General features: G+C 42.9%; 4 protein-coding genes across 5 annotated transcripts in view; 2 read left to right on the top strand and 2 right to left on the bottom strand.

The window, feature by feature from the left end:
• LOC106569543 (potassium/sodium hyperpolarization-activated cyclic nucleotide-gated channel 1) overlaps positions 1-2,160 on the bottom strand; it is a 73,369-nt gene extending 71,209 nt beyond the window's left edge. Inside the window, exon 1 of the mRNA XM_014141001.3 lies at positions 878-2,160. Coding sequence (XP_013996476.1) covers positions 878-2,049 — 1,172 coding nt within the window. The 5' untranslated portion in view covers positions 2,050-2,160. The remainder of the gene's footprint in view (positions 1-877) is intronic.
• Positions 2,161-6,512: 4,352 nt separating this feature from the next.
• LOC106569545 (E3 ubiquitin-protein ligase RNF126) lies at positions 6,513-10,349 on the bottom strand. Its single transcript, XM_045694354.2, has 9 exons — positions 10,209-10,349; positions 8,909-8,967; positions 8,663-8,723; positions 8,306-8,544; positions 7,984-8,052; positions 7,808-7,877; positions 7,614-7,707; positions 7,064-7,179; positions 6,513-6,942 (listed from the first exon to the last, which is right to left on the bottom strand). Exons 1-9 carry the CDS (start codon positions 10,347-10,349, stop codon positions 6,790-6,792), a joined length of 1,002 nt encoding a protein of 333 aa, XP_045550310.2. The 3' UTR covers positions 6,513-6,789.
• LOC106569544 (SURP and G-patch domain-containing protein 1) lies at positions 10,345-16,652 on the top strand. The gene is made up of 14 exons (XM_014141004.3): positions 10,345-10,468; positions 11,145-11,316; positions 11,447-11,556; positions 11,723-11,974; positions 12,189-12,312; positions 12,429-12,532; positions 13,050-13,173; positions 13,355-13,722; positions 14,415-14,521; positions 14,784-14,961; positions 15,665-15,771; positions 15,913-16,058; positions 16,237-16,366; positions 16,455-16,652. The coding sequence occupies exons 1-14, from the start codon at positions 10,450-10,452 to the stop codon at positions 16,479-16,481; spliced, it is 1,968 nt and encodes a 655-aa protein (XP_013996479.2). The 5' UTR covers positions 10,345-10,449; the 3' UTR covers positions 16,482-16,652.
• A 6,649-nt stretch (positions 16,653-23,301) lies between these two features.
• The window catches only part of LOC106569546 (serine/threonine-protein kinase STK11), a 76,478-nt gene continuing 74,013 nt past the window's right edge, over positions 23,302-25,766 (top strand). For both annotated transcript variants that reach the window (XM_014141006.3, XM_045694355.2), the window contains exons 1-2: positions 23,302-23,436; positions 24,791-25,761. In XM_014141006.3, the coding sequence (XP_013996481.2) occupies positions 25,478-25,761 (284 nt within the window). In that variant the 5' untranslated portion in view covers positions 23,302-23,436; positions 24,791-25,477. The remainder of the gene's footprint in view (positions 23,437-24,790; positions 25,762-25,766) is intronic.

A 25,766-nucleotide genomic window follows, 5' to 3' on the forward strand; every position in this document is an offset into this window, starting at 1 on the left:
AACGCGAGAGAACCCCTATATTGTGTCAAAAGACGTGAGAAGTCAATTAGCCTTATCACTGATAAAACCGTGATGAACGGGCAAAGCAAACCCCTCATTAAAATGCATGATACGGGGAGTCATAGAGTAATGGAGGCGGATATGTCTCGAATGAGCATGCTTGAGGTTTTAGCACACTTGGCTCAAGGTGACATTCAATTACTGAGTGCATCACACACCCCGACAGTCCTATCAGCCAAGGATCTGGCCGACAGCCATAGGCTACTACGTTAACCTCGACTCGAAACAAAAACAAATCATCTTTAATCTAGCTCCACGGTAAATAGCCTAGTAATTTACGGAATGTAATGATTGTGGGCCAAGATTCGCCTATTGTTCTAAATGCGATCGATGCGAATGAGTTCACGAATTGAAAAAAAACGAGAGGCTTGGTTGGGTATCCAGGACATTCAAAAGACTAGCTAGTGTTAACAACCTTGAAAGGGCCCGGTATCATCGTTATTCATAAAGCCTATGCAGAGAGTTTTGCGCACAGGTTGTCTTTGAAATCATCTAAAAAGCATTTCTAAAAAAAAAAATTGCTTTGTCAATGGCCCATTGTTTAATGAAAATCACTGCATAGATGGGCTTCATTCATTAAAATGTCATATACATGTATTGGCTAAAATACCAGCCAGAACAGGTGGAACAAAAGGGGTAAATGTGTATTTTATAATAACTAATGACAATGGATGTGTTACACAAAGTACAATGACAAAAGCATTCTACTGCTGGGCTCCTGGATTCTCAGTATAACTTGTTGATGATGCTATGGGGCCAAACCAAGGCCCTCCAAGACATTGCCAACATGCACATACATACATAGCATAACTCTTACCTGAAATCACTGTAGGGGTGGATAATCCAATTGCCCGCTGATTTAACCCGCTCTTGCTCCCTCTCCACCGCCTTTTGACTCCCATACATGCGTAAGGAGAATTTGTTAACTCCAGGCTGCAGCATGGCACTGAATTGTCGTTGCATGAAGGTACTTCCGTCAGCCTCGGCATCCTCGGCCTGGATCTGGGGTCCATCCTCCGGCTTCTGGAAGGTGACAGAGTTTCTAGGCTGCTGAGTCGCCTGGGTCTGGGTCGAGCCGTGCAGCGACGAGGAGGCTTTCCTACTTGGCGCGTTGGAGAAGGACACCCTGGAGTCCTTTTTCTCGGGGACGCCGGTGGAAACAGGGGTGACGCCGGGGTTTGCGCTACCTTCCCCCTGGCCCTGCGTCATGGAGCCTGTCGCGGAGCCATCCATGCTGGCCCTGGCTGAGTTACAGGCACCGCGCCTAAGGGACGCGTCCTCGGCCCTCCCCGCCCCGGCAGTCTTGTTGGATATGATCGAGCGCAGGCTCCCGGTGCCGGAGTCCCTCCTGCATTCTCCGTTTTTGTTGCATTTCATTCTTGAAATTGGAGCGGTGCTGTTGTTACAAGCATCACCTGCTGCCGCGTTTAAAACCTCTACTGCGACCACTGCTCCAGACGCCTCCGCCCCTGCCGCTCTGTTGGTATCGCAGCGCCCGGCAGCATCTCCCGGACAGGTTGTGGTATCAGTCGCTTTGGATGCTACAGTGGGCTTAGTAGCAGCAGGCGCACCCTCTGTTTGCAGTAGGATGGTCTCGTTGTTGGTGGAGTTCTTTCTGGTAGCCGTGGCCGCGGCTCCCCCTCCTGGCGTAAAGTTCTTCATCCTGATACTACCACCACCGCAACTGCCGCTCCCCCCGGTTCGGCGCAGCCGCGGATACTGAAACTTGGACTCGTCCTCACCGACGTCCGCCTCGTCTATGACAGCGTTACTGGCCACGCCGGGCTGCTTCACATTCGGGGCGCTCTGGCTGGCAGCAGCAGCGGGGGCAGAGTCAACACAATTGCTGCTTTTGCTTCTCGTGCAATTGGACGTGGCAGCTTTGGGCGCGCTGATGTGGCTACATCCGCTGCCGCCTGCCGCCTTCTTTTTCATGGTCGCAGCAGATGAGCCTGGTGAAACCTCATTCTTGTCCATGACATTGGGCATATCAAATGTTGCCTCCAATTATCTTTAGTGAAAACCGATCAGGACAGAGGAGTGGGGGAGAGAGAGAGTGGAGAGAGAGAAAGGAGAGAGAGGAGGGGGTGGACGTGACTTCTTTGCAAACTACAAGAGTAGGTATCTGTGCTCACTTTCAGAAATCATGGAAGCTTCGCTTCACCACTGTTTATATTTTATCACATCTAATAACACTTTTAGTGCCAGTTGCTCTGTGATTAAGTCCCATTCAGCAAATCATAGGCTACTGTAAACCTATTCCCTTATTAAATTAACTTTCAATTACATTCTAATCAATCCAACTCCCAAAATATTCAACAAGATAGCATCTAAATTCATGTGAAATCAGGTATGGTCAATGACTCATACAGCTTTCAAACGCTCAATTAAAACGGCATGACAGTAATGAAGCAATGATGTCATTTTTTAGAGGGTGTTTTCAATGACAAGATGTCAAACAGGCGTGTAGCGCCCTCTACTGTCCATACAGGTGGAATACAGAGAATGAGATCTCAAAGTGATAGTCTGTTTCCTTTACCTCATCATCTGCACTGATGTGAAATAGCTGAGCAGGTAAACTTCCACAGCAACAGTAACTTTCCAATAGGCATCCACCATACTCTCCACTATGGCATTTATCCATATCAGGGGATGACAATGAAGATATAAAGGGAGGAGGCCACAACTATCGAAATGGACCTTTTATAAGCGTCATGTCCTTGAATCGAACTGTTTGGATTTTCATCAAAGATTCTCCTCAAAGATACAGCTTTCAATTTACACCAAACATTCCAAGAATCCAAATGGGACTGTAATAAGGATCAAAATATGTTTTGGAAGTGTTGTCACCCAAAAGTTAGATGAAGATATTAGAGAACAGATATAGTAATGTGTGCAGGCAAGCACCAAATGATTCTTGCTGGTAGGGTTACATTCTATCTCCGGTTCTAGCCTGCTGTTATCTCTATCAACAGGTACATGAAACTTTTTGTAACCACATGATTATTTCAGGACCCCTTTACAGGACAGAAACAATGTTTAATCCATCACTAAGTGTACCCAAGCGTTCACAAACGGTGAGCATACTGAAATTGAATCAATCATACATTGATCAAATCAGACCAGCAGTAGGATACGTACGAACAGCCCTGACAAAGGACCCAAAGTCCCAGACACACTGTTGGATCTGATATAGGACAAGGATGCCTTCGGTTAGGGAAAACGTGCCTAGTATTTATTTATCGCCAAGTCCTATTTCAACCATATCTACGTCATACACATGATAATCCAGGCCAAACTGTATATATGATCTGATATTTTACCTTGTCCACTGAACCAGTGAGACCTTCATGAGGACACACACACACACACACACACACACACACACACACACACACACACACACACACACACACACACACACACACACACACACAGCCTTCAGAATCACTGACGCTGATCGCACAGTCTGTGTCAATGACATTCAGAGGTTGTCTGCAATCACTGAACTTGTCTCAAACATCCATGCAGCAATGTTAAACTACATTTCCCAGGGGTCAATGGGATTGTCGTGACTGTTCTGAGTATCCTTGCCGCAGGTCTCTTACCTTTTCACAGTGAGATGCCGGGTCCAGTCTGAGCTGGCAGATGGAGTGTGTCTCTCGCTCTGCAGAGGCTGCCTGCCTCAATTCCACTTCCTGGTATGATGACACATTAGAAGAATGATGCTCTGGGTTCATTTGCATAAAAGGAAGAGTTCCAGTTCCAAAAAAGAAAAAAGGCTAATTGATCTTGGACGAGGTCCAACGAGCTACGAGGAATCCCAGAGAGAGACAGAGTGTCAGGCTGGTTGAACAGATGTTGCTGCTGGGTGGTCTGGTGGAACTAACCTGAGAGCAGCGTATACTGGCAGTGTCAACATTCATCATTGTTGTATGAGAATTTGAAGTTGCAGCTATAACCACTTACACAGGGTCAGTTATTGGTTCAACCCTCTAATGGTTTAGGTTAAAGTTGGGGTTAGCGTAATCTTGTCCTAAATCTGTGGTTGTCAACCTTATGCTATAACCTCAGCTACCCTTTTTCCACAATGACATCCCAGGTGTATGTGGACTGGCTATAACATATTTCTAGGGTAACAATAAGCATTTCAGTCATGCACAGAAGGTTTAGTGAAAGATACACAGTAACCGCCTGTTGTTCTCAGAAAGTTCACCAGGCCAGGTGGTCTCTTTCTCTCTGTTTTGGTTCTCTCCCCACACCTTCTCCCCCCCCCCCCCCACACACACACACACAAAGAAAGAAAGACAAGGCAGCTCTAAATGGGTCCTAATGTGTTTAGGCTGATAAGGCTGCAGCAGTAGAGAGCGAGAAGGTCCAGTTACACTGATGAGTCTCACCAGCAGGACTGATAAGGACATTACTTGGGTGAGGGCCCCACATAGACTAGAACAGACTAGAACATACATTTCATGTCATCTGACCAAATCCAAGTGCCAATGCCATTTATCAAAATTAGTATTACTTGTTAAACAAAATATTTTTCTCTGAGCAATTATATTAGTATAAAATAATTTCCCCATGTACCACGGCCGTCTGTCTCCAGAGCCTGCTGCCTGAGACAGTGAGAAGTGTACCACGGCCGTCTGTCTCCAGAGCCTGCTGCCTGAGACAGTGAGAAGTGTACCACGGCCGTCTGTCTCCAGAGCCTGCTGCCTGAGACAGTGAGAAGTGTACCACGGCCGTCTGTCTCCAGAGCCTGCTGCCTGAGACAGTGAGAAGTGTACCACGGCCGTCTGTCTCCAGAGCCTGCTGCCTGAGACAGTGAGAAGTGTACCACGGCCGTCTGTCTCCAGAGCCTGCTGCCTGAGACAGTGAGAAGTGTACCACGGCCGTCTGTCTCCAGAGCCTGCTGCCTGAGACAGTGAGATGTGTACCACGGCCGTCTGTCTCCAGAGCCTGCTGCCTGAGACAGTGAGATGTGTACCACGGCCGTCTGTCTCCAGAGCCTGCTGCCTGAGACGGAATTCTCTCTCCATTTCCTCCTTCAGGACAGGGCTCCTGAGGGAGCAGAGCTATGATTGGCTTCTATGCTGTGCTAATAATTAAACCGTGTTGATTGGGTTATTAGGTGATTACTAATCAGCATAGCACCACTTAGCTGATAGTGTCCTGTGTGGCTCAGGTGGTAGAGCATGGTGTTTGCAACGCCAGGGTTGTGGGTTCAATTCCCACGGGGGACCAGTACAGGGGGAAAAAAAAAAAAAATGTATGAAATGTATGCATTCACTACTGTAAGTTGCTCTGGATAAGAGCGTCTGCTAAATTACTAAAAAGTAAATGTAGTATGTAATAGTTTCACATAATGGCTTTCAGCCCCTGCTTATTGCTCAACATCCAGTTTGAATACTTCAGAAATCCACTGTTCCTACCTACCTTCCTTTAATTGACTAACTACTGAGCTGACATGACTATACTGGTGCTACTGTAGCGCTTCACCTCTCCCATCGGGAATAATTTATGAGAATTTTGTACGAGGAAGGGTGCATTTCTAAAGTATTGGAACAAGGCAGACGATTCCAGACACCTCATATTTCACCATTAAAAAACATTTTCACACAGCAGAACATTCTAGAATCGTCCAGAAGAACTCCATTTTCTACTTACTTACTGTCATAGTATAGCACTATCATCAAAACTGCAGTATAGTCCAGTTTTGGTGTTGTATTATTATTTTCCACTAACAAATTATTAACTTACAATAGAATAGGTATATAAAAATGTATTGAACTGAAATTCATTGTATGGGACATTTGAGGAAACTGAGTGAGAATGTTTGCCACTTTTGATAGTAGCCTACAAGAAATTAGAGAATACAAACATTTTGGAAAAATGCTGATAAATTGAGACTTTAATGTGAGAATCACAATATGAGCATTAAAAAAATGAGGAAAAGTTCAGAGATGCAATAACATTTTTGTTCAGTTGTAGTTTCCCAAAATTCCCATTCCTGAAACCAAACAGAATGTAGTGCAACAGAAAAGTGCAAATAAATAATTCTAAAATCAGATGCATACACTCAGTTCTCTCTGTAAAATATTCTTCAGTTGGCTGTACAGTGACTGACCTGCTTGTTTATGTTCTTAAATATGAATACCTCTATGTACAAATATCTCTCTCCTTCGGCATGGAAGTCTGTACCACCACGGTTGAGAAAAAAAACAAAAAACAAACTTTAAACACTTTCTCTTTTAAATATAAAATGTGTGTCCCCATCTTATGGCAAAAAGACATGACAATGTCTCAGTCAAGTCGCAGTCCACTGCAGTTCAAACGTGGATACTATTATACACCACAGCCTGTTCGGATCCTTCTCCAGTTTCATCTTCACTCTCTCCTTTTACAGAAGCATCGCAACAATACTGGTGCCGGCATCCACTCCAGTCCTCACACATGGGAAGGAATGATCGTGTGTTCAAAGTTCACAATAGAAAGGGGATAAAATAAAATAAAAAGAACGTCTCATAGTCCATATTGTGTTTATCGTTTCACCTCCAGAGTAGAGTCATCTCCCCAGCAGCTTCTCCCAGTGGGCCTTAAAGAGAGCACCGAGAGGGGCGGCCCTCCAGACTCTCCTGAGCCAGTGGTAGAGTGGGGGTGAAAGTCTGCCTGGGGTGGGGGTGAGGTGTTGGTTGTGTGCAGGAGGTGAGATCGAGGTGTGATGGAGATCTAGGAGTTGTTGGCAGCGTTCTCGTTACTGGGGGAGCTGGAAGAGGATGAGGAAGAGGAGGAAGGGGAGAAGTTCATTCCTGAAAGTCCCGGGGGGTCCGTGGCTGTGTTCTGTCCACTGAGGCTCTTTCTGCACACTGGACATGTGTCGTGCTGAGGGAGGGAGACAGGGTCACAGAAACGAGGTTCAGCTTACAGCTTAGACAATGAGAAAGCATTAACATGCAAACCACTGCATTTAAAAGGAATTAAACTGAGGTGAAAAAGCACATACCTGTTCCAGCCATGGTACTATGCAGTCATTGTGAAACAGGTGATTGCACGGAAGTTGCCTCACAGTCTCCCCTACACTGTAGTCTTCCTTACACACAGAACATTCTAAACTGGAACCTGCAATAAAATACAATATTTTGTTGTGAACTATACCTTTAAAATTATTTTTGACCTCTGTGGTTGAGTGATCAGTCCCTCCAAAATTCCACTTGATTTTGCTGCGGCAATTCTGACATTTTGCATGGCAATATGCAATGATTTTGTCCAATTTGTCGTGAAAATGCACTGACATGGGGAAAAGTTTGATGACGTGTGGCTTGATTGAACCATATTATACAGTAGATGTGCAGTGATTGGTTGAAATTGCCAGCCCTCTTCCTGTAATGTGATAATATGCGATCATTTGACTTTTTTATGCGGAAATGGTGCTGTGATTGGTTAAATTTGCAAGCCCTTGCATAATATGCAAGGAATTGTTGCTTTTGCACCCCAAAAAAACGTGATCCCAGAATCCTGAAGGGGACTGTGAAAAGTTGTTGTTGTTGACTCACCCACATGTTCCTCTGTGATCTGGATGCTGGGCAGGTTCTTTATCCTCTCTCTGTCAGCAGGAGGAGGACCAGTGTTCTCAAACTGATTTAATAACTACAGAGGAGAAAGGGAAAGTTGTATCATTAGATTGTGCAAATGTGTCACCAGAATTTGTAATTGAATCCCTTGTGAAGTGTAGAGGATTTGGGTATACCTGGGTAATGATAGAATCAAGTCCATTTGCACCCCAAGCGTAGTCCATTGGATTTGAGTGTAGCATGCCCCTATCAAGAGAATTCCAAGAAATTACTAGAAACACACAGTAACTAGTACGTTTACAGACACAACATCAATTTTCCTGGTAATTATATAATATCACTGTGCATATACCATGGTCCCATTGCAATGTTCGGCATGGCTGTGGGTGCTATGATTCCATTCAATAGCTGCTGGATGATTCTGCAGAGGGACAATGAGAAATATCTCAGTCACTTAAGCATTTAACTGTAAGGTGAACCTGTAACCTGTTGTAATCGGCGCATGTGACAAATAACATTTGATTTGATTTGACATCCTGAATTATTCCTGAAGAAAATTGAGTCATGTCACTACACAAGTAGTGTATGAATTCCTTTCATAATTCCTTTTTCATCTCTTTCCTACAGGGCAAACAATGTTTCATAGGGCAAGCAAGCTGGAAAGTGTTCCTTACCCCTCTAATGTGGGCACTTCCTCGTGTCTCTGTCCTGGTCGCCGTGGCATGTGTCGTCCCTGTGGTTGCCGAGCGCTATACCGTTGCCATGACGCCATCTCCCGTTCCCGCCGGTTCTCCGTCTCGCGGTTGTCTTCTGCTGGCAGCCCCGCTCGGAGGTCGAAATTCTCGTCAAAAATCCCCAGAGCAAACTGGCCGTATCCGGGCGGAAATGTAAACATGTGCTGGTGGTCCATACTCTTAGGAAGGACAAAGAGTGAAACATATACTGTCACTACCTTGCAGTCCAACCAAGGTGCATGAGTTCATGAGGACCAACTGTTGAGTTGAGGAACAAAGGAGTTCTGTGTCACTAACCTCAAAAGTCGGACGGTTCTGATCGCTGGTGGAGGCAGTGGATGTGGACCCATTTTCAGTGCTGGAAATAAATAAAATACAAAAAATGGCAGGTTCTCATCTTATCTTCAACTATGAACCAATGTGATAGAAATGAGCCTAAACACTGACAGCCTGTTTCCCAGACACATATAGCATTGTCAATGGAGAAGTGCTGCTGAAAGGGCTTTAAACTCTGATAGACAGGCAGATGATACTGTAGGCTACCTTCTCTCCACTGATAGCTCTTCAATGAAGCCAGATTCACACCGCGGACATGTGTACTCCTGCAGGAAAGCAGAGATACATCTAATTTATAACATCATCATAATTGTCATCTGTCAGTCTCATACACTTTAATGTTTTAAATTTGATCTGAAGCGAAACAAAACAACAACCATGCCTATGTAGGCTATGTATGTACCTGGGAATTAAGATTGTTAGCTAGCTTCAACCAGATGTGGCTTGAATTCAAAATCAAACAAGTTAGCTATTGACCTCACACTTTGACCCGCTGTAGCTCCATTACCAGAGTTGATCATTTTAACAATAGCTGATGATCCATTCAATAATCCATTGCTATTGAGAGATCTTTGAGTACCATTAGCTCTTTGCAAAGGCTCTCCATGCAGGTAGATATCTGAAAGCTACTGCACTGTACAATTCAAGAAGCTTCCTATGAATGACCATACAACAACAGACTATTAAAGCAGGTTGTTGCAGCTATGGAAATGAGTTGGTGGTGTACATAGCCTAATGATTTTGTTTTTTGAAAGTCACACTTTGTGAGATCATAGCTTAATAAAGGGGTAATCAGCAGTTGCTACATCCATTTGTGGATGTATAAATGAATTATATGTACCCATTGATTCTTGAAGAATATAACTTATAAATGCATTATGAGCTTAGTTCAACTGTCCTACCCCATCAGAACCCAAAATATATGCATATTTAATCCACTGTTTGTAAACAAAGTAAATGTAAACAAACACTATTTATCCTAAAAGCTTTGTTAAACTAAACTTTTGATATCATTAATGGTAATTTCTTGCATCTATAGCTTTGAATTTGAGAGTGGCTAAATTTCTCCAGACATGAAACAGTGGTGGAGAGTCGCTTTGTTATTGTTTCAAATGCTGATTTCCGCTTCAAGTTAGGTAGCTATCTACCTTTGGAGGTGCTATGGGGCCGATTTCCCTGTTGATCCGGCAAGCTGTCATATCATTAAAGGACAGACACGCTGTCACTGTAAGATATGGGTAACTCCTTAGCTAATCCAACAAGTCACATAGGATGTTTCGAGATCATGCCTAACAGGCAAACTACAAGCTATTTTGGTAGCTGGCTAGATTGCAAACGAAACTATAGCTGTCAAATTATTGGCAACGTGAACGTTCCACTAGCTACAAGCTAACGTTAGTTAGCTGTCATGCTTCAGCCAGAGGAAATCGTGGATAAAATAATACAAACCCCACTTAGCTGGCCATGGTTCCCTTTCGTGAACAACAAAAACCTCTGGAATGCTTACCGGGAGACGAGGGTTGATCTCTGCTGAACATCGGTGACAGAAAAACCGGCAGGGCCGTGGGGGAGCTTCAGCCATCTTCCGATTCTCTATCAGACAACCAAGAGGGAACGTGTACGGGTAGCGACAACCGACAAAATTCATCGATTTGCGAGACGAACAGGAAGCGGAAACTAGCGAAGCGCTAGCTAGCTTAGCAACAGATAGCTCGTATCAGGGAATACAGATCTGGTTAGCTGCAACTATGGAGTCCGGAGATACAGGTAAACGCTCGCAATAATAGGCAATAATTTAAATGACAGACCTTAATATAGTAACTATTTAAAAATGCTTAACAATAAACTCTTGCCTCATCAAATGTGGTTCTTTGCGCTAGCTAACTTCATAACTAACGCGTTAGCTACTTAGCTAACTAACGTTAGTTACCACCGCCCATCAACAGGATTTGTAGTTGTTGATACATCAAAATTCATCAAACAAATCAGTAGCCACAATCAGAATCAACCACATAATGTCAAATTCATTACATAATTAGTTGTAGATTGGTATTTTAGCTATTTATTGCTAACGTATTGATGCCACCTTGTAGCGAGCTAACTAGCCAGCTTTAGAAAAAAAAAACGTTTTACCAACCCTGGCCTGCTGGCTGCTTCTCAAGTCTGTGACAACAAAGATAATCAAAGGGAATGGAGACATCCTCAATGCAGCAAGATATAGTCCCTGACATGACTGTAAATGTCTACACATTCCTAACATTCAGGGAAGTTCACTCTTCATAATATATAGATAGCTAGTCACATACGACTTTTACTAAAATACTCAAAGATAGCTAGAGCAATTACAAACGAGATCACCTCTTGTGACTAACATTTATTGGTAGTAGGACACCAATAACAACTGCTCCCAACTCTCCCACTGTTTGTTTTATTCTCACTGCAGGGAGAGGAGGCTGGAACAACAAGTTCCGGCCAGCCCAGAAGAACAGGATGAGTGTGAACATTCTCCGTCAGGAGGAGCTGATCGCCCAGAAGAAGCGCGAGATCGAGGCTAAGATGGCAGAGCAGGCCAAGAAAAAGAGCCTTCAGACTCCCAACAAGCCACTGCCACCAAGGTACAGTAGATCCTAGTCTTCTGAAACACTACAAATACCTCTCATCAAAACTCTGCTCAATCCCTGCTGGAAGTACTTGATTCTGGCCCACTTGACTGTAGCCATTGATTTTGACTTCTTATCCCCACAGTTTACACAGTTTACAGGGACACTCTTCGAACAACAACAAGTATGTGAACGACGGAAGCTTCTTGCAGCAGTTTATGAAGCTTCAGAAGGACAAACCCAGCTCTGACTCTGGTGAGATAGCGATCTCTTTAATTGGTTTCAGTAGAACCTTATTTTTATGATACAGAAATTATTAAATAAAATGGTAATAACACAATAATAATTTATGAATTACTTTTTTCTTCTGGATTCATTAAACAATGAATGTGAGATTAACCCAGTTGTGTACCCTCTCTAGGCTCCAGCAGTGACACCAAAGCCCCGTCATCATCCACCCCCAGTCCGTCGTCAGGAGTGTCTCAGCCCCAGATGAAGAGCATTCTCATCGGCAAGCGCCCCGGTCTAGGCATCAGCAGCATGCTGAACCAGTTTAAGAACTACTCCCAGTCCAAGAAGACCCTGCTTCGCCCCCAAAGACCTAGCATATTCAGCTCCCCAGATGAAGATGATGATGAGGAAGTTGATGACTCAAGCTTCCTAGAAATCAAAGGTAATTCATGATCTGTGTTTTTAAATATCAAAGGACTGCCAGGAGCCTGGGTGCAAGTCAGATTCTGTCCTATTCTACATGTTGTCATTTCACCCATGTCATTGACTGTGTATTTCAGTTGCAGAGTAGCTGCTTCCTGAGAATAATGCTTTGCCTGAATTCTCATAGCCTTCTACAGTAGAGTAAAGGTAACGTACTCATAGTCCTCTTAAAGTCTTTCCCCCAGAAGACCCAGACACACGACTTATCCTGGACAAGATGGCGGCCTTTGTGGCTGAGGGAGGGCCTGAGCTAGAGAGGAAGGCCAAGGAGGACTACAAGGACAACCCTGTTTTCTCGTAAGTCTGTATGGATGTAGCTACTAACAGCATGTTAAATGTATAGCTAGTATATAGTGTATGTAATGGTGCCTCTTTTAGTCCTGATATAAAGATCTTTTCCCTCCACCTTACAGATTCTTGTATGATAATAACAGCCGGGATTATCTTTATTACCGAAAGAGAGTTGCTGAACTCCGAAAGGATCACTCAAAACATGAGACGCCATCACGTTCTCATGGTAAGATTACCTATATCAGTTTCTCTCTCTCTCTTTCTCTACCACACACAGTTCCTCACTCTCTCAAAGAATGATTGTGTTCTTTTAATCTGTAATCTATATTTATACATGTGAATGAGTCATATGTGAGATAAATATAATTGCCCTCCCTGGAGAGTTTTAGTTGATGTTGAAAGTAACCATTAAAACAAAAACCGATGAGGATCGAAGCTTCAAGTTACAGATACACAATGATGTACTGAATACTTTGACCATGATACAAGTCATTCACGACACATTATGATTACCCACAACGTTTCATGGTGTTATTTGTTCATCAATTTTAAGATTAGGTCTGTATTCCATTATCAAATCCATACAATCCACTTCCCCAATCACCACCGTGTCCCCCTGCTCCTCCTCCTCCTTCCCCCCCTCTTCTTATCCCCTACTGGCTGTAGGCGGGTGTGTGAGGGCCAGTTGAGTACGGTACGGTAGTAGTGTGAGTTGAGCCCCAGTACTGATAGGCTGCTTAAAGTCTCCCCCCCAGTGGACGAGGAGACCCAGAGGGTGGCTGAGAAGCTGGCCATGTTTGTGGCCGATGGTGGCCCCGAGGTGGAAGCCATCGCCGCCCAGCACAACCAGGAAAACCCCGCCTTCAGGTTAGTGACCGTCTCAGATATTGTATCGAGAGCGTTTCATGTATTCATCCAATTGTATTTTATTGTTGCCTAAGAAGACATTGATTTGTCATAAGCTTTGAATAAATAAAGTAAGTAATGCTAACATGTAACTTGGATAAAATACCACAAAAGACAGCATATTTCTTCTTCCTTTTCTCAGTTTTCTATATGACCTCCAAAGCCCCGCCCACCGTTTCTACAAGGAGAAGGTGGAGGAGTACCGTCAGGCCAAAAATGCCCAGAGCCCCCCTCCAACGATTAAGCAGGAGCCTGGGGTGGAGCTCGAGAGACCGGCCGCCCCTCCCCTGACCTATCCTCCCCCTCCTCCGCCCCCTCACTACCCCTACCTGGTGGGTCAAGTAAAGCTGGAGCCGGGTCTGGGGATAAAACAGGAAGCGTCAGGTCCGCCCGTGGTGAAGAGGAAGAGGAAGAGCCGCTGGGGGTCGGAGGACGACAAGGTGGATCTGTCACTGCAACCCATCATCATCCCTAAGGAGGAGGAGCTAGAGCCCAGTCCGTGTCTCTCTGGTAATCTAACACACATACATGGAGTGTACAAAACATTAGGAACACAATCCAAATATTGAGGTACACCTCCCTTTGCCCACAGAACAGCCTCAGTTTGTTGGGGCATGGACTCTACAAGGTGTCAAGCGTTCAACAGGGATGCTGACCCATGTTGACTCCATTGCTTCCCACAGTTGTGTCAAGTTGGCTGGATGTCCTTTGGATTGTGGACCATTCTTGATACAAACAGGAAACTGTTGCACGTGAAAAACCCAGCAGCCTTGCAGTTCTTGACACCCTCAAACCAATGCGCATGGCACCTACTACCATACCCTTTTCAAAGGCACTGAAATCTTTTGTCTTGCTCATTCGCCCTCTGAATGGCATACATACACAACCCATGTCTCAAAGCTTAAAAATCATTATTTAACCTGTCTTCTCCCCTTCATCTACACTGATTGAAGTGGATTGAACAAGTTACATCAGTAAGGGATCATAGCGTTCACCTGGATTCACCTGGTCAGTCTCTCATAGAAAGAGCATGTGTTCCTGATTTATTTTTTTGTCCACTCAGTGTATGTTCAGCCTCTCTTGTATAACACGCACAGAGACAGACGTTATAGTATAAGTCTAAAAACAGTGTTTGTAAGGTATGTCCATCCATGCTGTGTGTGTGTGTGTGTGTGTTTGTGGTGTGTGTGTGTGTGTTTCAGTTAATGAACTGAGGGATCTGGGCTATAAGAAGGGAAAGCCTATGGGCCTGGTGGGAGTGACTGAGCTCTCAGACGACCAGAAGAAACAGCTCAAAGAGCAACAGGAGGTACTACATGACTGACAGACAGACAGCACAATACACTATGGCAGCACATTGTACTTTCCCAGTTTGAATTGTCGGGGACTGGGCGGTGTTAATCCTTGGTTTGGTATGGGGGTGCCCAGCATACTTCAAACCTTTAACAAAACCAGATGGGCTCGGTTGCGTTCGTTCTCAGCCACCTTGCAATCTGTCCCTGAAACCTTGCCTGAGGTGTGTGTCCGGCCTGCACATGCGTGTGTGTGGTGTGTCTGTGTTCCCACCGCAGATGCAGGAGATGTTTGACATGATCATGAAGCATAAGCGTGCCATGACGGAGATGCAGGTGATGTGGGAGAAGGCGGTGCGGGACCACTCCCACGAGTACGATAGTGACGAGGAGGTGGACCAGCAGGCTGGCACCTGGGAGCACCGCCTCCGGCACATGGAGATGGAGAAAACACGTGGTAAGATTAATGAAGACAGTGTTCAAGATTTTCAGAACCGTGATGTATCATGGGTAAATTATGACTGACTGACTGACTGATCTACAAATCATATTGAGTAGTTATTTATGATGCAAGGTGATTTGTAGATCAGTCAGTCTCAACTCGCCTTTCAAGTCAGCTGCAATTTGGAATGATTTGCTTCTGTTTAAGTGAAAGGGCTCAAAGGGAGAAAGAAAATAAAAAATCCACCTTCATATTCATCATCTCCAGCACCACCCCAACATTGTGCATTTCCATGTTTTGTAGTTAAAAAGTGTTTCCAATGACATCATCAACCAATTAGTAGGCAATGCCTCCTCATAATTGGTTAAAATGACACGTTGCACACCAATGTCATTGGAAACACTTATCTTCCTCTGTTTTACTACAAAACCTAAATAACACACAATTATCACATATGTTGATGTTGGGGTGGTGCTGGAGATGATGAATATGAAGGGAAATGTCAACATTTTTCAACTTCAAGTCCATTTGAATGTGAGATTTCATTCTTCAAAAGATCAGTTTGTTACTACTACAATTCATGAATCAACTCTGAGATGAACTGCGTCATAATAACCTGGGCCACGTTTAATCTGAAAGTTCCAATATGTTGTCTCCTGCTGACCACGGCCCTGAAGTGATTTGGTGTTTATGTAAATGGCTGCTTGTCTTCCTCCAGAGTGGGCAGAGTCGCTGACTGACATGGGTAAGGGGAAGCACTTCATTGGTGACTTCCTACCTCCGGAGGAGCTGGAGAAGTTTATGGAGACCTTCAAGGCACTCAAGGTCGGTCCACTCCCCATTTGTTCTCTTCACCACTTGATCCTTGGCCCCTTCGTTGTCTAGCCTCTGCCCAAAAGGAATTACCTGTGAACCATCATTTGTGAAACACATTCTATTCTCATGTTCTTGCCTTGTGTTCTGCAGGAGGGCCGTGACCCAGACTACTCGGAGTATAAGGAGTTTAAGCTGACGGTGGAGAACCTTGGTTTCCAGATGCTCATGAAGATGGGCTGGAAGGAGGGCGATGGGCTTGGCTCTGGCGGTCAGGGCATCAAGGCTCCGGTCCACAGGTTAGGGGCTGTCAAATACACACACTCACAGACACATAGTATACACATTTGCACTCAGACATGGACACAAACACTTCACATGAGTACACACACTACTGTCTGATACAAGGTATTCTACACAGCTTACACACACACAGAGACATACACCTAGCCAGCTGATGTGGTGTGTTTGTTCCAGGGGAACCACAGCTGTTGACGGGGCAGGGTTTGGCGTGGACCGGCCCTCTGAGCTCTCAGGACAGGACGATGAGTATGATGCTTTCAGAAAGAGGATGATGCTGGCCTACCGCTTCAGGCCTAACCCACTGGTAACTACTACATAACATGTAAGCTGTTCTGTTCAGATGACCTTGCATCGGCAAGAGTTTGGAGTAATACGTCTGTCTCTCTTCTCAGAACAACCCGAGGAGGCCATACTACTGAAGAAGAGGTCTGAACTTGCCTGACTTCATCAACTTTTCATTTTTTTAAACAACCAACAGTGGCATATTGATTTCTCTTTGTTGTGGAAACAAACTGTAGGACACTCAGTTCAAGTAATCTCTTCTAGATTGTGTGGAATTGTATGGTTGGTGATAAACTGTTTAGGCTGGAGATTAAGGATGGATTTGTCTGATCTAAACTTTTCTAAGAGTCAGTTGATGTTCTTACTAAACTACAGAATGAAAGTTTCCTATTTGATCAATCGGACGGCTAGGGTAGCGTTCTGATGGCTCGCTATCATGATCAGATTTCAGTCACGACTCATAACACAGAACAACCTACACACACACATACATAGTGGTGGAATAAGTACCCAATTGTCATACTTGAGTAAAAGTAAAGATACCTTAAATAGAAAAGGACTCAAGTGAAATTCACCCAGTAAAATACTACAAGTAAAAGTCTAAAAATATTTGGTTTTAAATATACTTAAGTAAATGTAATTGCTACAATATACTTTTTATTTACGAGTAGCCAGGGGCACACTCCAACACTCAGACGTAATTTACAAACAATGCATGTGTGTTTAGTGAGTCCATCAGATCAGAGGCAGTAGGGATGACCAGGGATGTTCTCTTGGTAAGTGTGTGAATTTCACAATTTTCCTGTCCTGCTAAGCATTCAAAATGTAATGAGTACTTTTGGGTGTCATGGAAACTGTATGGAGTAAAAAGTACATCATTTTATTTAAGAATGTAGTAAAAGTGGTCAGAAATATAAATAGTAAAGTACAGATACTTAAGTAGTACTTTAAAGTATTTTTACTTAAGTACTTTACACAACTAGACAAACAATTTGAATGAAGATTTTTTTTTAATCAGTTTGAAAGTAATGAATGGCTTTGAAGTTAGTTATTTCTGTACATGGTTTTGCTGTGGTTGTTGTACATCATAAATGTAAAATGCTTCACTGCAAACAATAAAAATATATACACTGAACAAAAATATAAATGCAACAGGCAACAATTTCAAAGATTTTCCTGAGTTACAATTTATCAGTCAATTGAAATAAATGCATTGGGCCCTATTGGATGGATTTCACATGACTGGGACTACAGATATGCATCTGTTGGTCACAGATACCTTAAAAAAAAATAGGGGCGTGGATGAGAACCAGTCAGTATCTGGTGTGACCACCATTCGACTCATGCAGCGACACATCTCTTTCGCATAGAGTTGATCAGGCTGTTGATTGTGGAATATTGTCCCACTCTTCAATGGCTGTGCGAAGTTGATGGATATTGACAGGAACTGGAACACGCTGTCGTACACGTCAATCAAGCGCATCCCAAACATGCTCAATGGGTGACATTTCTGGTATGTATGTAGGCCAATGAAGAAGTGGGAAATTTTAAGCTTCCAGGAATTTTGTGCAGATCCTTGTGACATGAGGCTGTGCATTATGCTGAAACATGAGGTGATGCCACGATGTTGGGCCTCAGGATCTCATCATGGTATCTCTATGCATTCAAATTGCCATTGATAAATAGTATTGTGTTCGTTGTCCTTAGTTTATGCCTGCCCATACCATAACCCCACCAACACCATGGGGCGCTCTTTTCACAACATTGACATCAGCAAACCGCTCGCCCATACGACGCCATACACGACGTCTGCGGTTGTGAGGCCCCTGTGCTTCACGGTGGGGATGGTGTTCTTCGGCTTGCAAGCCTCCCCCTTTTTCCTCCAAACATAATGATGGTCATTATGGCCAAACAGTTCTCTTTTTGTTTCATCAGATCAGAGGACATTTCTCCAAAAAGTACAATCTTTGTCCCATGTGCAGTTGGAAACCGTAGTCTGCCTTTTTAATGGCGGTTTTGGAGCAGTGGCTTCTTCCTTACTGAGCGGCCTTTCAGGTTATGTTGATATAGGACTCGTTTTACTGTGGATATAGATGCTTTTGTAGCCGTTTCCTCCAGCATCTTCACAACATACTTTGCTGTTGCTCTAGGATTGATTTGCACTTCTCACCAAAGTGCGTTCACCTCTAGGAGACAGAACGCATCTCCTTCCTGAGCGGTATGATGGCTGCATGGTCCCATGGTGTTTATACCTGCATACTTGTAACGGCCGTCGTTAGAATGAGACCAAGGTGCAGCGGAGGATGTGTTCATCTTAAATTAATTTATTCAAGAAAGAACACGTTAGACAAAAAAAACAAGAAACCGACAGCCAAACAGTCCTGTCAGGTGCAAACACTAAACAGAAATTATTCACCCACAAACCCCAAAGGAAAAACAGGCTGCCTATGTATGACTCTCAATCAGCAACAACGATCTACACCTGTTCCTGATTGAGAGCCATACACGGCCAAAACAAAGAAAACCACCAACATAGAAAAAGAAACTTAGAATGCCCACCCATGTCACACCCTGGCCTAACCAAAAATAGAGAACAAAAAACCCTCTCTATGGCCAGGGCGTTACAATACTATTGTTTGTACAGATGAACGTGGTACCTTCAGGCATTTGGAAATTGCTCCCAAAGATGAACCAGACTTGTGGAGGTCTCCAATATTTTTTCTGAGGTCTTGGCTGATTTATTTTGATTTTCCCATGATGTCAAGCAAAGAGGCACTGAGTTTGAAGGTAGGCCTTGAAATACATCCACAGGTACACCTCCAATTGACTCAAATTATGTCAATTAGCCTATCAGAAGCTTCTATAGCCATAACATAATTTTCTGGAATTTCCTAAGCTGTTTAAAGGTACAGTCAACTTAGTGTATGTAAACTTCTGACCCACTGGAATATGTGATACAGTGAATTATAAGTGAAATAATCTGTCTGTAAACAATTGTTGGAAAAATTACTTTGTGTCATGCACAAAGTAGATGTCCTAACCGACTTACCAAACTATAGTTTATTAACAAGAAATTTGTGGAGTGGTTGAAAAACAAGTTTTAATGACTCCAACCTAAGTGTATGTAAACCTCCGACTTCAACTGTATACAGTATCAGTCAAAAGTTTGGACACACCTAATCATTCAAGGGTTTTTCCTTATTTTTACTATTTTCTACATTGTAGAATAATAGTGAAGACATCAACACAATGAAATAACACATATGGAATCATGTATTAACCACAAAAGTGTTAAACAGATCTAAATATATTTTATATTTGAGATTCTTCAAAGTAGGCACCCTTTGCGTTGATGACAGCTTTGCACACTCTTGGCATTCTCTCACCTGAAATGCTTTTCCAACAGTCTTGAAGGAGTTCCCACATACATATATTTAGATCTGTTTAATTGGGATCGGTGTACCGCTAGCATTCCACTACGACAACATCCGGTGAAATTGCAGAGCGCAAAATTTAAAATACAAAAATCGTAATATTAAACATTCATGAAAATACAAGTGTCTTACATCGTTTAAAAGCTTAACTTCTTGTTAATCCAACCGCGTTATCAGATTTCAAAAAGGCTTTACGGCGAAAGCCTACCATGCGATTATCTGAGGACAGCCCCCGCACACACCAGCATTAAAAACCTTTTCCAAACCAGCAGAGGCTTCACAAAAATAAAAATAGCGCTAAAATAAATCACTTACCTTTGAAGATCTTCCTCTGTTTGCAATCCCAAGGGTCCCAGCTACACAACAAATGGTCATTTTGTTCGATAAAGTCCTTCTTTATATCCCAAAAAAGTCAGTTTAGTTGGCGCGTTTGATTCAGTAATCCACCCATTCCACTTGTTCAACATGCAGACAAAGGAATCCCAAGGGTTACTGGTAAACTTCGTCCAAAAAAGTCAAACAACGTTCCTAATCAATCCCTAATATGTAAATAAACAATACATTTTAAGACGGAATGTAGTATGCTCTATACCGGAGATAAATAACAAAGTGCACGCCCTCATTCATGCGCGCATCAAGACTAGAGTCCTAACAAGGGACACCTTAGAAAAACGACAAATACTTGCTCATTTTTCAACAAACAAGCCTGAAACCCTTTCTAAAGACTGTTGACATCTAGTGGAAGCCATAGAAACTGCAATCTGGGAGGAATTCCTTCGAATATCCCATAGACTAGCATCCAGAGTGTTTTCTATCCAATTCTACCAAGTATATGCATATCTTAGCTTCTGGGCCTGAGTAACAGGCAGTTTACTTTGGGCACGTCAGTCATCCGAACTTCTGAATACTGCCCCCTAGCCCAAAGAGGTTAACACTTTTGTGGTTACTACATGATTCCATATGTGATATTTTATAGTTGTGATGTCTTCACTACTATTCTACAATGTAGAAAATAGTAAAAAATCAAGAAAAACCCTTGAATGAGTAGGTGTTTCCAAACTTTTGAACGGTACTGTGTATTTTATATATATATATATATATATATATAAATACAAAATTAATGTATTTTTGGGGGGGTTGTTTCTCTGTAATACTACTAGCCACCTAGCAATTTTATGAAGTTTGCTTTTGCTAGCCCGGATAGGTTCCCAGTCTCCCAACCTCATAACTAGCTACCAAGAAGCTATTTAAGGCTATCAATCAAGTTAGAGGGCTCCCGAGTGGCGTAGCGGTCTAAGGCACTGCATCTCAGTGCTAGAGGTGTCACTACAGACCCTGGTTAAAATCTAGGCTGTATCACATCTGGCTGTGATTTGGAGTCCCATAGGGTGGCGCACAATCGGCCCAGGTTGGGCTGGGTTAGGCTGTCATTGTAAATAAGAATTTGTTCTTAACTGATTTGCCTAGTTAAATAAAAATAGAGTAGCTAGCTTGTCTATCGTAGCTGGCAAGGTTGGTATACCTTAGAAAAGCAAGCAACAACTAAATGTACTGAATAAGACAGTCTATTACCCAGAAATGCAGAGGAGCATATTTAGTTTCTTAAAAAAAATAAACACCAGTCAGGAGGATACAGACTGTTCCAGAAGTATGCTTAGTTATGCTGAAAAATACACTTTTTTAAACATTGAATTAACACTAGTGTAAAGTACTTAAATAGTTTTTTGGGGTATCTGTACTTTACTATTTATATTTTTGACTACTTTTAATTCACTACATGCCTAAAGAAAATGTTCTACTTTTTACTCCATACATTTTCTCTGACATCCAAAAGTACTCATTACAAATCACCAATAATCAAGAGAACATCCCTGGTTATCCCTACTGCCTCTGATTGGGCGGACTCACGAAACACAAATGCTTCGTTTGTAAATTATGTCCGAGTGTTTGAGTGTGCCCCTGGCTATCAGTAAAAAAAAAAAAAATTGAACTAGGGAATTTTAAACAATTTATACTTTTACTTTTGATACTTAAGTATATTTTAGCAATTGCATTGATTTTTGATACTTAAGTATATTTAAAACCAAATACTTTTAGACTTTTACTTAAGTAGTATTTTACTGGGTGACTTTTACTTTTACTTGAGTTGTTTCTATTTAGGTATCTTTAATTTTACTCAAGTATGACAGTTGGGTACTTTTTCGTCCACTGAGAATTAAACATAATGATTATGGATCTAGATTGCAGGAAAAAGCTGTTTCAGGTGTTTTAAAAATGCCCAATGATCTTACTTCCGGACCACCCCCCCAGACCACACCCCTGACCTCATCCTCATATGTACCCCTTACATCCAGGTATGGGGGGGGGGGTTATCCTATAACTCCTAATTGATCAGCCCCAGCGTTTGGCAGCCACGGTGGTCCTCTAATGAGGAGGGTAACAGATCTGTGAAATCAGAGCTTCAGTTTGATATTCCCTGGGGTTTACACTGGTTAAATATAACCCAGATCGGTCAGCTAAGCAAAAAATGGTTGGCCTCTGAGGCTGTGGTAGCTGGATACTTGTGTAGTGGGACAGGGTTGGCCAGTATGCAGTCAGTGCGGAAAGCAGGTCAACACCACTGACTGCACTGCTGTGACCTGACATAGGGCTGTGTTCAGGATTACCTAAAACTGAACTTCAAGAATTACATCAACAGCAATTAAAGCACCCCTGGGTGTTTTTGTTTTCTTTTTTTGAGTGTCTGTATTCATATCAAATCAAATCAAATTTTATTTGTCACATGCACCAAATACAACATTGCATCTATAGCGAAATGCTTACTTAAAAGCCCTTAACCAACAATGCAGTTTTAAGAAAATAAGAGTTAAGAAAATATTTACTAAATAAAGTTACAAAAATAATTGTAAAAAGTCACACAATAAAATAACAATAATGAGGCTATATACAAGGGGTACCGGTACCGAGTCAATGTGCAGGGGTACAGATTAGTCGAGGTAATTTGTACATATAGGTAGGGGTAGAGTGACTATGCAAAGATGATAAACAGCGACTGGCGCAGTGGTCTAAGGCACTATATCTCAGCGCTAGAGGCGTCACTACAGACCCTGCTTTGATTCCAGGCTGTATCACAACCGGCCATGATTGAGAGTCCCATAGGGCGGTGCACAATTGGCCCAGCGTTGTATGGGTTAGGGTTTGGCTGTCATTGTAAATAAGAATTAGTTCTTAACTGACTTGGCTAGTTAAATAAAGGATAAATAAAATAGCAGCAGTGTAAAAACAAAGGGGCGGGGTCCCTAATCTGGCCTAGGTTGTTTAATTTGTTGCAGTGTTCAATTAGTTTTTCTTTAACCCCTAACAGTAGTTCTAGGACATATTAAAAGACAAAGTACATTTTGTGAAGGCTGTGAGTGTGAAATAATAAATAAATAAAATTGTCTGGGACAATGTAGACGAGGTTGGCTTTCATTCAACTGGAGCATATATACAGTACCTATTGATAGTCAATGGCCTGGAGAGAGGGGGAGGTAAACAAGATGGCGGCAACCTAATAGCAGCTGCATCAATAATAGTAAACCTCCTATTTATGCCGACAGAGACAAATAAAACACTATATAACGAACAGGACATCTGTCGATAGAGTCTGGATGTTAAGGTGAGACCCGTTACCACAAAATGCTGACATTTTGCAAGCATAACTACCATCCACTTTAATCTGTATTTAGCCGTTAGCTCCTGCCGGGTAGCTAGGTAGAAAGGATATAACGTCGTTACTGTACTTCTTACTTGCTAGTAACTTTATCCGATTTTGAACATAGCATAACTACATAGCTAGCTAACGAAACACCCATTGCATACAGTTAGACGAGTTATCTGGTTTGCTAGAATGAAATTGTAAATTCGTGCGAGTGTTCGGGAAGATTGGAGTTACGGTTTGACACCTCGATGAAATTAGTTTTATATAGGATATTCGGGGTTTTCTCTTGTCGATAGCTATTGAACCCAAACATGCCGTGACTATGAAGATGGTATATTCTGAATCGGGATGGATGAGAACAATTCACATCTTTGAAATCCAAAGTCATACTATTATTTTTTAATCTTCCACAAAGCGTGCCATGACTGATAATGATATATTCTGAATCGGGAGGATGGTCAAAAATCCACAGGTTTTTGGCCTCCTGAGTGGCGCAGCGGTCTAAGGCATTGCATCTCAGTGCAAGAGGTGTCACTACAGTCCCTGGTTTGAATCCAGGCTGTATCACATCCGGCTGTGATTGGGAGTCCCATAGGGCTGCGCACAATTGGCCCAGCGTCGTCCTGGGTAGGATGTCATTGTAAGTAAGAATTTGTTCTTAACCGACTTTCCTAGTTGTTTTATTTATTTATTTATTCGGGGGAGGATTGAAAGCCTGAAGATAAAATAAAACTGACCATTGTCCCCCGACTCATAGGGGGACACCTATTGAAATAGTCTAACAAGAGAATAGAGGTGTGGATTGTTCTCAATCCATCCCTGATTCAGAATATATCATTCATGGTTGGTTCAAAATCTATTGACGAGAGACCCGAATATCCAGTATAAAACACATTTTACCTCTCCTAAGGTTGAGGTGTCAAAAGCGTGTTAGCCGGTTAACTACCTATAGTGAGTTGAAGGTAGCAAGCTAGCTACTGAAATAATCGGCAAAATGCATGAGGCTAACTCCGCTTGGTTGCATGCTTCTTCTTTTTTTTTAAATGTGCGACAGGCATTCACTGACTGAGTCGTGCAACAGAATCGGCTGTCATTCTCGATTAGTCCTTGTTTGCTTGCGTTCTGAAATATTGATCTTATGGTTTTAGTATTTTGACACCAGACCAGAAGTATCCTGAAATGCATAGCCAGCCTTGTGGACCTGTAGCTGTCACTCATTTCCTACAAAATGAACATTTAAAATGTTAGTAGGCAAATATCCCTTGATTGCTGAAAGATTTGTCTGTTGATTAGCTACATTTTTGACCCACAGGTTCTCTGGAGCAGTATCCTGAGTTGCCAACTGGGAAAGACTAGTGGACTCCATAGAAGCGCTGACAATAAATCTAGGACCCAGAGCATAAAGATACTAAAGACTGAAATAACTAATTTAGGTGTGATTGAGTATTTATTGCATCTGCACTTAGATCAAGGCAAACCAATGGTGACCATGGATCGCTACAAGGTTCTATGGCCGTCATGCTTCACTTGACTTTGAAACAGGACTGGTTACCTCTCCCTCTGCATGTCGCCATCTCATATCAGATCACAGATGGAGGTGACATGGAGCTAAGCAGCGGAATGTAAACTCAGCCAGATGTCCCATTCTCTGCTCAGTAGCACCTTTCCCACAGCCTGAACTCTCCACAAATCTTTTCACCCTGGACCTTGGCATCGCTGGGTCTGAGTTAACTATCCCACACCACTCTGGAAACCTTTACAGCTAGCCTACATATTGTTCCCACGAACTGAAACTAACCTCTATGTTTACAGACCTACTCTATTACAATGTAAATGGTTTCTCTCAATGCCCATGCCAGGCTACAGCTGCAATGTCACTTAGTGTTTTCTAATTGAACTGTATCCCTGAGCCACCAGGATACACAGCCAAAGGCTTGAGGTCACAGTCCACTATATTGGACTGTCTGGAGCACGCTACAGTAACTAAGTTGATTTAACCATGAGTGTCGGGGAGCTGCAGCACCTGGACTATCTGACTGAGAATGAGCTGATGGGCATGGACACCTTCATCCACCGCATCGACTCCACAGAGGTGATATACCAACCGCGCAGGAAGAGGGCCAAGCTAATTGGGAAGTACCTGATGGGAGACCTGTTAGGGGAGGGCTCCTACGGTAAGGTGAAGGAGATGCTGGACTCTGACACGCTGTGTCGCAGGGCCGTCAAGATCCTCAAGAAGAAGAAGCTCAGAAGGATCCCCAATGGAGAGGCCAACGTGAAGAAGTAAG

This window comes from Salmo salar, chromosome 14 (genome assembly GCF_965601325.2).
Source record: "Salmo salar chromosome 14, fSalSal1, whole genome shotgun sequence".
Taxonomy (NCBI): domain Eukaryota; kingdom Metazoa; phylum Chordata; class Actinopteri; order Salmoniformes; family Salmonidae; genus Salmo; species Salmo salar.

Excerpts from the sequence above, each read along its gene's own strand:
- LOC106569545 (XM_045694354.2), bottom strand. The coding sequence starts at position 10,349 with ATGAATTTTGTCGGTTGTCGCTACCCGTACACGTTCCCTCTTGGTTGT. Across the intron at positions 8,968-10,208 it reads AGATCAACCCTCGTCTCCCG|GAGTACACATGTCCGCGGTG; the intron begins GTAAGCATTCCA and ends GCTTTCCTGCAG. Across the intron at positions 7,180-7,613 it reads GATCACAGAGGAACATGTGG|GTTCCAGTTTAGAATGTTCT; the intron begins GTGAGTCAACAA and ends ATTTTATTGCAG.
- LOC106569544 (XM_014141004.3), top strand. Across the intron at positions 11,317-11,446 it reads AACAAGCCACTGCCACCAAG|TTTACACAGTTTACAGGGAC; the intron begins GTACAGTAGATC and ends TTATCCCCACAG. Across the intron at positions 12,533-13,049 it reads GACGCCATCACGTTCTCATG|TCTCCCCCCCAGTGGACGAG; the intron begins GTAAGATTACCT and ends GGCTGCTTAAAG.